The sequence below is a fragment of the Opisthorchis viverrini genome, assembly GCF_000715545.1.
Source record: "Opisthorchis viverrini unplaced genomic scaffold opera_v5_243, whole genome shotgun sequence".
In the NCBI taxonomy this organism is placed as follows: Eukaryota; Metazoa; Platyhelminthes; class Trematoda; order Opisthorchiida; family Opisthorchiidae; genus Opisthorchis; species Opisthorchis viverrini.
The window spans coordinates 45154-58262 of record NW_008751899.1 but is presented as its reverse complement, the minus strand read 5'-3'; the positions used below and the strand labels follow the sequence as shown (position 1 = coordinate 58262).

At 46.0% G+C, this 13109-nt stretch overlaps 2 protein-coding genes across 2 annotated transcripts in view; one reads left to right on the top strand and one right to left on the bottom strand.

The window, feature by feature from the left end:
* T265_08872 (hypothetical protein) overlaps positions 1 to 277 on the top strand; it is a gene marked incomplete at both ends in the record, with an annotated part of 3893 nt that extends 3616 nt beyond the window's left edge. Inside the window, one exon of the mRNA XM_009174794.1 lies at positions 53 to 277. Coding sequence (XP_009173058.1) covers positions 53 to 277 — 225 coding nt within the window. The remainder of the gene's footprint in view (positions 1 to 52) is intronic.
* T265_08871 (hypothetical protein) overlaps positions 1 to 3931 on the bottom strand; it is a gene marked incomplete at both ends in the record, with an annotated part of 23475 nt that extends 19544 nt beyond the window's left edge. Inside the window, one exon of the mRNA XM_009174793.1 lies at positions 3876 to 3931. The remainder of the gene's footprint in view (positions 1 to 3875) is intronic.
* Between the last annotated feature and the right edge of the window lie 9178 nt (positions 3932 to 13109).

Here is a 13109-nt window from a genome sequence, read left to right as displayed (position 1 = left end):
CGATGTCATCTGCGTACTCCAGGTCGACAAGGCTCTCACCAGCAACAATTAGGACACCGGGGTTTTGAAAACCATCCAGTGTTCGCTTCATTATTTCATCGGTGACGAAGTCGAACAAAAATGGGGAGAGTGGACATCCTTATCTGACACCACTTTTTGTAGGGAAGCTTTTGGAGAGCTCAACATACACCCTCACCCGCCAGAAGTATTGGCCACCTCTCTGTTTATTTCGGATGTTAGTACTGCACAAAACAGCCTGCAGTCGGTACATAGCTGAAGCAATCGTTCACCATTATCCGTACGTACCGACTCATGTCGACCTCCCATTTGAGTCTCAGATAAGATAGGCCTGGCTACCTGTGCATTCATATCTCCGGCAAGCGCCACCATATCTGAGCCTTTAGCTCGCCGCAAAAGGGCATTCAGAACGTCGGGGCTTGAAGATTGATTTGGAGATACTTGAGGATGTCGGCATATGTCGAGCATATGTTGCACGCAAAAACGACGCAAGACGAACGGAGTCATCAGTCCTGAGTGCTAAGCTTACAAGGATAGCGTTATTAATGGGGTGGGGAGAAGGGGGAAGAGAAAGTGCGTGGAGGAGTAAGAACGATGGCGTCAGTAGCAACGAGTTTTCGCTTACGGACCCCGCTTTGTGCAGTAAGGCAATCTGCCTGATGGCCACATGCGACGTCCGGTGTGGCACCAGTTTGTTGTTGAACGCAAGTACCATGGTTGCAGGTGGGCTTGGATACCGTCAGCGCGCCAATACATAGACAGGAGGGCGATTGGGGCCATCCACCAAAGCCTTTGGTTCAAAAGTCTAACCGCGGTGTTTGCCTAGAAATGCTAACACATTACCATTTCTACGGAATAAGTCGCCATATGTTCTATCTCCCAACATGGGAGACCAGGAGGCTGTAATTGTCAGACCAACTTGTTTGACCAAGCTGAGAGACTGTGTCGCGGAAGCACCCCACGTACAGCTCAATGGGTCGCTGAGGTGCGCAAGCCGTCACACCACAGTGGGGTCCAGTCTCTTCATGACGGCAATGAGGGGGCGAGATGGCTGCCTTTAGAGCGCAAACTTACTGACCGGAAGGTCTGTGGTTCAAACACGACCTATTGACATCTCCTTTCTAGGCTTGGGTAGCCTGATATCCTCCCAACCCTCATGCTTGCTTTCCGGTGGCGTAGCAGCCAGGCACCGAAAGATGTTATAGCTGAACCACTATCGATTAAGAAACCACTCTTGTGTAACGTGTGCTCTTTTACATGAACAATCTGTGTTGAATCAAACTTGACCTTATGATAACTCCCCCATTCATTTGCTTACACTGCCTATGTACTTTTGATCTCCAATTGTTTTGCTTATCCGTACCCGCCACTCATCTTGCCACAGAGGCCGTCCTTTCCGACACTTGTGTATTGACATGTGCATCTTTGTGTAAATATGCGCTGCTGACCTACTTACCCATGCGCGTTCATGTCCCGTTTGCTGAACCTGCCTTGACTTGTTTTCTCACGAGTTCCGTGTGATCGCACGTCCAATCAGAAGTACGAGACCGTCATCGGAGGGGACAACCGCAACCCACGCTACTGAGCCATCATTCCGTTCGCCGTTGTTTGGTGTGCGAACGTTGACACTGCACCGTACCGGTCAGTGACAGACCTGTGAGCTTGTTGATGCTACGAACGGGAACAACTGAGGTTTGTTGTACACATTTGCTTACCCTTTTGTAAATAGTGCCGCAGAATTACGAACCCAATTCTTACTTTTGATATTCCGGATTGTCGAACCCAGGTGTCACTCAAAGTTCCGTATTGGGAACCTCAACAACCTAATACAGACCAAAGACGAAGAACACTTTCCGGACGCTTTTTTGACTACAAACGCGTTCGGTCAAATCCACGAGTCCCGTTGCTCCATAACTCCAGGCCTTTGTGATCCAAGGGGAAATTCTTCGAATCAAGGCATTCCTCTCAAATACAGCGTTCTGAGTTGAAAGTAAATCAAATTACTGATATAAACCAAACTTCCTCGGGATTCCTCAAGGTTCCGTCCTACGACCGCTCTTATTTCCTATTCACATCAATGGCCTACCTGATGTGCAGTTGAGTCCACGTCTACTTTATCAGACCAATCTAAGGTCTTTGGTTTTCAGCGGATGCGATGGGATGTCAACACCGCTAAGCAGGGTTAACGAGAGTGGCACCTTTCTTTGAGTTGAGAAATGCATGTCCACATGTTATTCGCAGAACTGGGTAAGCATCTTGAGGATGGTCAAAAAGTAATTACGAAGCGGGATACCCAATAGGGCGTAGGTACCTGGTCTTCTTTAAGTATGTTTTCCCAACCCATCACAGAAATTCCGTTCAAAGAGCATTCGCTGCTCTTCGGTGATTCGGTACAAATTCACGTTAATTACATCAATTACCACCCAGACAATTAACATAACCTACGTCGGACAGCTTACGGGATACCCCAGCCACCTTAACTTGTCAGAACGCAATAAGGAAGTAAAACTCACTGAGTGTGCCAAAAAGGCCACTACAAAGAAGGTCTTTGTTTTCAAATCTGTTGACCATAAAGCATGCACATTGAACTTTGAATTCTTTTATTCCCCCATAGACTTCCTTTACTCCGAGGGAACCTGATACATGCCATATCCGAAGAGGGTCCAGCAATTGACTATACTATTCCAAGGTGAAAGCACGACAAAAGGCTTGAAAGATCACAGTACACACTCTGATAAGACGGTATTTTTCTCACTTCGGGTAGCTCGTGTAGAAAATAATCACTTTCTCACAGCTGTACACGTTGCATCTAGGATCCAGCTCAATTCACTTAGATGCTTCTTATGTGAGTCCTCATGATAGCAAGCTCACTGTCCAAAGCTGAGATAAAATCACGATGCTGCGCCATTTTACTCCCCGCTGAATCGAAGCCTCTGAAATGTGAATGGACCCAACAAAAAACGCCTGAACAAGCGCCTCGTGTATCGGTCAGTGAATCGACGCATGGAAATGAATCCATTTCACGGAACACTTTTATGTGATAGCTTAGTTTGCCACAAAAATTGTCCCCATAAGCTTGTAGAAGAACATGCTTTCCATCCTAAAAAGAGAAAATGACCCCGTCCAATCACTTGATCATTGATTTCAGCTAAACCAAAGGCAGTCTGTTCCACGATCTTTCCTAAGGACCTGGTAAAGATACGCACCGAGAGAATTTGCAGGTGAGTTTTCTCAGAAATCCAGATGATCTAATCATGTCTGTTTTCCAGGGGTTCACTCAGAAAGCCCAATAGTGGAGAAATTTGCCAGCAAGGTGCCAACATACTTCAGGCGGATCGAGAATTACACAAGCCAAAGAACAACAGCATTTTAACTTTTTACCGCTAATGCTATTACCACAACCACATACACAACCTCTCGTTAGTTCGTCACATACAAATTGGACCTGCACGATAAATACCTCATTTTCGATTGTATGGTTATACATAGTCGCCGAATGGCGCCTTAGGTATCACTGACTTGTGTCAACAATACTCATCACAGCATGTAGTGGACCGTGTGAGTCGCCGGGAATAAACATAAAAAACACCTTAGGCAAAGACGGAGAGCGACTGGAGCAAACACTTAAAAACGCTATTGCAGTACATAAAGACCAAATTGAGGTTCTGTTTATTATGAAAATCCTACGGAGCCTTAAGGCTCCGTAATGAAATTTCATGAACTCCTCATAGATCACAAAAATAAAGAATCGAAAAGGTGTGGAAATAGTGATATTCACTTTTTACTCCAGACTAATGAGCCCACCACCTCTTTGCAACAAAAGCTTAGAAACACCATAACCGCTAAAATTCACTCACTTTCAGCCACACAAGACACCACGACTAGACCAAACACGCTCGAACGTAGCGCTCTTTTAGAACAGTGCCAATGCTGTGGGAAACTTGCTTGAATAAAACAACAACGGTCGTTGGTTGGCTCTTGGGCGCACCTGTAGTCAGGGAACCGGAACGAAAAACGTGTTTTTGCCCAGAAAACTATTCCACATAATTGTTTTCCTGGGTACATGACTTGTAACTAAAAAGCCCGTTCGTCATTAGCTTTGCTTACTCCTCTCCGATTCCAAGAGATGATGGCCCATGAGTGTGTCAGTTACACGATGATATGCTCAGCTAGTATACAAGCACTATTTGATTTTCTGCTGAAAGTCTCTTAAGGTATTTACCTGCCTTCGTTGGTCTGTCTTATTTTGTCGGGTCAAGTCCATTTGCAATCCAAAGGCAGGCGGTTTCGGATAGCTGTCATGTGCACGGAATGCCTCATGGAATAAACCCGTAGTGTACAAGATTCACTATTAAGTTAGCGGGTAATATATAAGAATACTTGTAATTTTTAAATGCATAAGGCGTAGCAGCGGCCAACGTTATACCAATAAATAACCGATTTGCAGTAATGGGCGCGCATGCAGGAAAACGTGCTTTTGAGGGGTTCTTTCTGCCTGCCCTATTCATGGAATTCAACGCACACATGATATCTGAAATACTTCCGCGCGCCTATTTGACTTCTGCTTGAAGCTAAGAGGCGACGCGGCAATAAGCGCCATAGTTCCACATGCGCTCAATAAGTTTGGCATCGCGCTCGAGCAGATCCAGCTTCTTCGGTCGGTTGTGTGGGCGAAATATAGGAACTGCTGTAAACAGCCACATTTAATAAAGGTTATATCTGAACGTTCCTGAAAAAAACTTCTCTTCGGTTCACTGAAAATGCATTTGTTGATTTGACTCAACTTTAACCAAAATGGATTAAAATATTGCTTGTCGACAGTAAGGCCTCTAGTCTTCAGTATTAAACAATCCCAGAGTATATTTTATACGATCAAAATTAAGAACTCCTTGTCTGCGCTAGCTACTGTATAGACGTAGCATACAGTCGACAAGTATCTAGACGCCTGTCGGCTGAGAAACAAAATATACAGCTCTTACTCGGAAAGCCAAGTGCAAGAATCCATTTTAGTTGGGAAATTAGAGAATAAACAAGGTTCATTTTAAAGGCTTCGGAAGATGCAAATACAAAGAACGTCGTAGCTTGAACGGAGGTCGACAACTGATTGTCCTACCCGAACGAGCACCTAGCGCTCTCCATCCTGGATCCTTTAGATGCGAAGAAAATTATTCAGCCCCCTGCACAGTAATCAGGAGCACCACGGCCTCTCTCATGGACAAGTGCATGGAGGAATCCAAGTGACCATCCAGGGATCTTTCCTCATAACAACCCTTCCAACAAACTTTTTGACATCACCCCTTAATGGCGTTGACACAGTATAATTACGAACTGCTTTACGCAGATTAGTCACGCAGAATGAGAATCAAGCAAAATTTTGGTTTTTTTACCTCACTTCCTCCAAAACTGCCGCATACAGAAACTTAGAGTGCGTTGTTGGTCTTCAAAAAGTCTGTCCAAAAATTTGGCGTATATCCGAGGATCGCCTCCAGTGACCTGGCAGTTTTATGCGGTAGGCGCATAACACGACATATTAACCGATTCCAAATTTATGACCACCTCACTGGTGGTTGTGTATTCTAGTTGTAGTAGCACGCTGATTCAACTGATTTCGACTCCAGATTTCAGCTTCTACGCATTAGCCGCAGACCCCCGATGGCCAAGGACGGTGATGCTTGGAGTGAGACAGGCCCCGTGAGGACACATCATCCAATGTATGCGGATTATCGCCGCTTATTTGATTGGTGGACCATTGTTACACCTGAATGCTGTTTGCGTTCCAGTGTCTAGTGCCGGAAGAAGGCTCACTGATAAAGAACACAACAGTTTCATTGCGGACAAGCGAGTGCGTGCCAGTGTAGCATTTTGCGAGGGACCTCAAGCTATTTGAATTTCACTTACATCGATGAAGGCTGTTGTCGCATTGATCAAATGCTTGGTTAGCCTGGATTTCAGCTGAGATTCTGGTGAGGTTTTGAGGTCTCGGTAGGTTCCGAGTGTTCTGGATTGCTTTCAGGAATCTGACCTTCCACCAGCCTTCTGTAAGCATCTTGGTTGCAGTAATGGATCTGTCTTGAGTGGCACATGTGAGGCGGTGGATGCTGACGCTGATCTTGGGAAATCAAAGGTTCCAAACGGCAGGTTGAGGTATGGTTACTTTTCTTCCGCCTTTGGAATCGGATATTCCATCAGCCATAGCTGGTTTTACATGTCTTTTGCATATCAATGATCCAATCCGGAAGCTGCAAATCACCTGAACGATTCTTCTGAGGACGACGTCAACAGTCCATCTTCTGTGACGACATCTCCCTTGACGATATTTCTTGACAGGAACACGGTCTCTAAACTTCTTGCTGTTGAGTGAAAACACGTGAGTGTTGGCAGGATAGCGTCATGATTACGTCTCGACCGTCCGTTCATCATAATCCCTGCTGGAGAGCGGCTCGCCGGGGAATGTCGCCTAGGAGTTTCTCCATGCTTCAGCAGATGTACATCCAGGGCTTCTCTCATGGTCATTTCACCTTCTGCTTTTATCAAGGCGCGTTAACGTCTACGAATAGTTTAGCTTCATATTTGGATTTTGAACAGAATAGTGGGTAAGTAACGTGAGTGACCCTGCGTCTCCGGATAAATTCACCAAACTGATGACGTCAACTGAATACGATAACCGGACTCAAAAGTTTCCGGGATACCGAATATTGAAAACAAATGCTGCAGTTTGGTGATGGATTCAGCCGTTATCTCAGGCACATCAAAGACTTCAGACTGAATGCTTTGACCACGACGAGGAAGCTTTGTTTGTGAATTGGTACGGCAAAACCTACACTAAGGCGATACGACAGTTTTTCTGGCTGCAATCCAGCCTGTGGCGACTATCAGCTGGGAGAATTCTGGGCACCTGCGCAACGCAATCAACCTCATAATCTTGTCCCATGTGTTCAGTGACGCCGTGCCCGTAAAGATAGTCGCGAGCAAGGACCCTCACGCCACTCATCCTTGGATGTCCACTGCGGAAGTGTGCCATGGCCCAGGCGCGAAGTTCGGTGTGAATGACGCTTTGGTCACCAAAGAGAATATAGCCACTGACAACAGACAGTGAACTCCGTAGTTGACAGGGTTTCCTGGGATGGAAATGTTGTTAACCAGCTGGATTTTGTAGTATGCCCTCATTTTTGGTAGCACGTCGGACCGCGTCAAAAGTCACGGGTTGTTTATTCATGGTCTCTAACAGAACAGCACGGACTTTCGGTTCAACAGCAACGGTTGCTGCTACGGCATCTTCTGGTTCCTTTCCATAAGGAGAAACTAGGCGCGTTTGTCCCTCAGCGTGCCCAAATTTATCAGTTGAGGCATATTTTATGGTAAGGTTACAGCCGAGCAGAATGGCGCCACATCATTGTAGACGGTTGACCGAGTATACCGGGATAGCTTTCTTGGAACCGAATATAGCCAGCAGTGGGTTTTGATCCGTCACAAGCGTGCAGTGTCGGTCATAAAGCGTTTTGTGGAACGTTTTCACTTCAAAAATGATGGCTGGCGCTCAGTCCTCAATTTGACCGTAATTCCGTTCAGCTGGAGCCGGCGATCTTGCCGCATGAGTGGTTGCCTTTTGCGCACCACCAGGAAACGTGTGAGCAATGACTGCACCAAATCCACGGTTCGATGCGTCAGGTCTAAGGACGATTGACAGCTGTGGGGTTGCAGTGCGTCATTAGAAGTTCAGACTGCAACAGCCCCTTCACTTTTTCGAATGCAAGCTGACAATCGCGTGACCAATCCCAACGACATTTTTTGGTCAAAAGCTGTTTGAAAGGTTGGCACAAGCGATGCACAACTGGCGGGAAGGCGCTCTGGTAGCTAGTCAATCTCAAAAAGACTTGAGTTCAGCAACATTCAATGGTGAGGTCATTCTCAGGGGTCGATATTGGACGGGTCAGGTCGAAGGCCGTTTTGCCTATAATAAAACCAAGGCTCTTCAGAGAACTCAAGAAAAATTCACATTTCTCTTGCTTTAGCCAAAACCCGTAGTCATTTATTCGCTGAAGGAAATCGTATAATCGGGAAAAAGATCCCATTTGGCCGCCCGCGACAAAGATGTTTTCAAGGTGTGCCGTAACTCCAGCCAGATCACACAATATCGTGTTCGTAATCTTCTGAAAGATGGATGGTGGAGTTGTTACTCCGAATGGCAATCGAGTATACTGGAATAGGCCACCGTGCGTATTGATCTACAGGTGTCTGGATTCCTCTGTGACTTCAACCTGCAGGTAGCCTTAGAAAGATCCAGCTTTGCGAATTATGCGTCGCCGTTTGCCTTGGCATAATTATCGTCAGGTAAAGGCAATGGATATTAATGACTTTCCAAGGCAACATTCGGACAGGCAGAGTGATCGCACATATACGCACGGCCCCTTTGACTTTTTTGACAACCACGATGGGTGAAGCCAATGAGGAGTAATTCACCGGTTTCAGGACTCGGGCATCTCCAAGGCGGTTGAGCACAGCATCGAGGACTTGTAAAACCGCCTATGGCACTGGCCTTCTGGGTCTAAAAACTGGATGGACGTCCGAGCGCAGATGAAGCCATGCTTTTGCTTTCAGGCAGCATTCAAGACCTTGGCTGAAAATGTCATCATATATCTGTTTTAGTCGTAGGTTGGCGGGTTACAATTTCTAGATACTCAAAAACTGGGTCGGTTTTGATATGTTTAAGTGGTCGAATGACAGTTTTGAAAGATGCAAGCGATCGATACAGTCTATACCCAGAAGATTGAAATCACAAACAGAAAGATAATCAATAAACAATCACAGTGGCCTGATATATCCGCCATACAATAGAATTTAATTAATAGTTGCAGCTTCCAACCTGAGGCATTTCTGAAAGTGTTCACTGTTGGTGTGAATATCGTTGACCTGATCTTTCTCAGTGTGCGACGGGAAGTTATCGCAATATCGGAAATCTTGTCGAGCAGCCATCGAATTGTGCTTCGGTTTGCTGTGATTGTAACTTACTCGCGGCGAGCATCGATCTGGTTATCAATCGTTACAAGCAATGCATTAAAACGAGGTTCTGACTGGCCCTGTCTGTTTCATGATCTCCGGGTTTTCCGCTGCGTCCTTGGCTAGCTTTCCGCGTCCGGTGCTGACTTTCTTTGTGCCCACGTCGATTGCACGTTGAACATTTGTCCTTTTTATAGGGACACAATAGTATAAAATGCCATTCGCCGCATTGCCTGCATTAAAAAGAGGGCTTAGCTGCGTTTGAATTAGCTACCACGGGAGGTTGCCTGGATGTCGTCACGGTGACTGTTGCGTAAGGGTCACTCCAACACAGCCTTGTTGTGTCCCACATTCAAAAGGTGACGGCAGTCATGGGTAATGGACTACAGCGTTTCAGTCTTATTCAATCTTGTTCAGTGGTCTGTTCAATATCAGTCTGAATGCGACTAATGACAAAATATGAATATAACACAGTTTAACTGGTCTTCGGTCATGGTTCGCACTCAAGGTTGACTCCACCAACACAAGTGATATGAGCTTCGGATTCATTTTTTACAAGGTTAATACATTGGCAGCGGATACTTAGCAAAGAGAAACGCTCACCGAAAATTCTTCAGAGTTGCTCAACAGTTTTATCAAAACCGAAATCTTGTGGGTTCTTTAGCAGGATGAAGTTGAAATACCACGGGTGTTCCATTGTACCAAGTTCCTGAGCAACAAGCAAACCTTCCACGCACCATGTGTGTGCTTCACTTCAACTTTGAAAACATCTTCGTAATGGTTGAATCACGAATCGAAGGTTGGACCGGCATCAGGGTCATAATGTAACTCCGTAGTGCTGTCGCCGATCGAGCCGACTGAAGCTGGTGGTTGAATTTTAAGTTGCTGTGCCAATTTCTCCTCCAAACGTGGCTGCGCCGCTTCTAGTTGATTTTGTTGTCGCAGCAAAATGTTTTCAACGCTTCAGCAGTTATTGTCATGGTTTCATGGGTCTGGGCGTCGCCAATTTGTTGCAAACGGTTGCTGTTCCCGCTCCAGGGCCCGGTTTCGGAAAAAGGTTCGCCCATAAGGAATACAACAGGTTTATTGCGAACAAAAGAGTGCGCCCGAGTGCCACATCCTACGAGGGACCCCACGCTATTTGAATTTTACTTCCATTGATCCAGGCTGTTGCTGAATTGATTGAATGATTGGTTGGTCTGGACGCTTTCTGCAGTGTGATTTTTCTATACCCATAAAGTCGCAGCTGCGAACTCCACAACCAAGTCACAAGCTGTGAGCTGAAATGGATCGACTGTGCAGAAACAAGTAGCCTATTGCATCGATAGATCGGTGGCAAACGTTGATCTCGACTTTGCAGACTGCTGCAGGAGTCCTACTTATGCCGGCCGGCTTACCAAAACGAAGTTGGCCCTGATGCTTTCACTTTTGAGTTGTTTCGAAAATACGAAAATTGTCAGCCCCATGGTCCGTCCTGTCAAGTGGTCACTCTGGTGGTCGATAAAATTCCCAGTCATTACATCGAGGACCAGAGTCACAAATCCGACATTTTTCCTAAAATTCACCTACGCCAAGCTGATCAAGAAGATCGCGGACGATCATTGGGTCGTCACAGATGCAGTGGGTAGAATAAGCGGTGTGAACTTCGCCCAGTCGTGAGACCGATTGCTCATTCCAAGGTTGACTCTGCGGAACCGAGACTCTAGAATGCGTCAATGTTAGATACGGGCGTCTATGTATTTCACTGGCCGATTGCAATGCAGTGGGTAGAATAAGCGGTGTGAACTTCGCCCAGTCGTGAGACCGATTGCTCATTCCAAGGTTGACTCTGCGGAACCGAGACTCTAGAATGCGTCAATGTTAGATACGGGCGTCTATGTATTTGGCCGGCCGATTGCAACTATTAGATTATATGCAGTTCGTAGCCAGGAGACAACGGAAGCAGACAGACGTGTGCAGCAGACGATGTACTGAGGACTGATGGGAACTGTTTAATCGATAATGACGCAATCAGCAAGAGCGAAAAATAGCCAGTGAGGCAGCTGTGATTTATATACGGGCAGACTCTCAGCGCGAGTTTGCCTTATAGAGAGTGATAACTGCGCAGAAACGATTAGCAAGTTTGGGAGTTAAGGGACTGTCTTTCGGCTGGTGGCAGGATGGGGTAGCTCATGTCCTGTGACAAATCATATTGCGCGGTTATGTCCGTTTAAAACATCGTCAAAAGTTAATTGGCGGATGCCGGATATGGGTATTAAAAAATAGGACCTCTCCGGTGCCGGGTTGGTGTAATGGACAGTACGCTTGCCCGGTATCCCAAGATCTTTGAGTTCTATCCTCGGTCGGTCCGTATTTTTGTCAAAGCAGACGCTCATTCGCTGATCTGGGCCAGCGACTAACTATTTTAGAGAGATCAATTATTGATCCGTTTGCTCTCTGTTACCCTTTCTTATTGTTTACTCAATCTACTGTTATGATTTTTTTCTTTATCACACACTCCTGGTAAATTAAACTATTGGGTAGCCGGACCACCACAAACGGGAACCTTCCAACAACAGCAAGTCCAGGCCTCTGATAGTTCGAACTGCATCTGCCACAAAGCGCAACCACTGAAATGCCTGGCCATGAAAAAAAAATCATCTTAAAATCAAAGGGTCCGCTCAAACCGGACTCCAAGGGGTAAACGAACCGCAGTTACATGACGATTGAAGCCAGAGACGTCGCAGGTGCAAATGTGAAGACTCAGACTCACGCGCGGCGCAGAAATATCAAATATGCTAACCGCTTTTGTGGCATGCTTTTTTAGCCCCCTACCTCTGGGTGCGGCAAAAAATGTGACGAAGTAATTGCGCACAAACTGCCCCAGTTTTTTCAAAATACTTCTTGATATTCAAAAATTGCCCTAAACAACCATCTATAACCACACTTGTAGGACCTGGTAGAACTCACCTTTTTTGTGCGGAGATCCCGTCATATGTCTCCTCAAACTTCCGGGGTGACCCTAAGCGCGGGAGAGCGGGCGGATTATCTCATTACTTATATCCAGATTCACTCAACCTGGCCGTCGTCCCCGGTACCACTCCTACATCACGTTGTGTTGCTCTGCGGACCCAGCTTTCGTTGGTTTCGACCGATCTATACCTCACAGTGTCGAACTTAATTGCCGCCGATAAAATGATTTTTACTCCAGACTTATGGATGACATTACGTCAGATTTAATCAAAATGGTAAACTCAGAATTAAAGCACCACTGACATCGCTGCCGAGCAACGCGCAGAAGCGAAAAAGTCACCAATTGCGGGCATTACCCGACACATGTGGTGTCATGAATAAACTGACATGATATCACTGCGATAGGTAGTAAGGGTAGAAAAAGCCAGTTACCATTTTTTACGGCTCTAAGAGATCATACTAACTTGGACCAAGACCGGACAATTAAAATTTTAGAAGGTTCGCAAAAACACCACGGAGAAGGGCAAAACTAGGGCGTCCTACCAGGCACGTGATAAGAAACTGCAATGAAAATGTAATACTCGAAAGACGAATACGGAGAAACAGATGTAGAGCGGCGACCTAGCCGCACAATATGAGCTAAAGGAGTGTTTCNCGACCTAGCCGCACAATATGAGCTAAAAGAAGAGTCTCCTGCTGAAGCCGCGTGGCCTTGGAAATTTGGTGTTTTGCGAGGGTCAGGAAACTTATAAGTGGGAATGATAAGGTACAGAAGTTCACAATAAGGACAGATACGAGCTCTGAATTCAGAAATAAGGTGTAAAATGACACTGGGAAGATATACCGATGTCGCCTTCGGGGCAAAGTCAGGTGTACAAGTAGTGCTTGGGGGTGAGTTGGCGCTAATCTGTAGCTTCGAACACGGTCGGGGCTAAACAAGTGGTTTGTTCGTATTTCCAACAGTGGCTCCGAGAGGCCTGGATGAGACATTCCAGAATGTGGGGGAAATAGTTGCGTATGTGCCAGCATAGCAGCTTTAAGGCATTACTGTAATGACATCCATCGGTTTTTGTACTGCGCAGTAACATAGTTCATAGTTGAGGTTGCACGGTATGGGATGTGCAATCCTATCAGCATTGGGA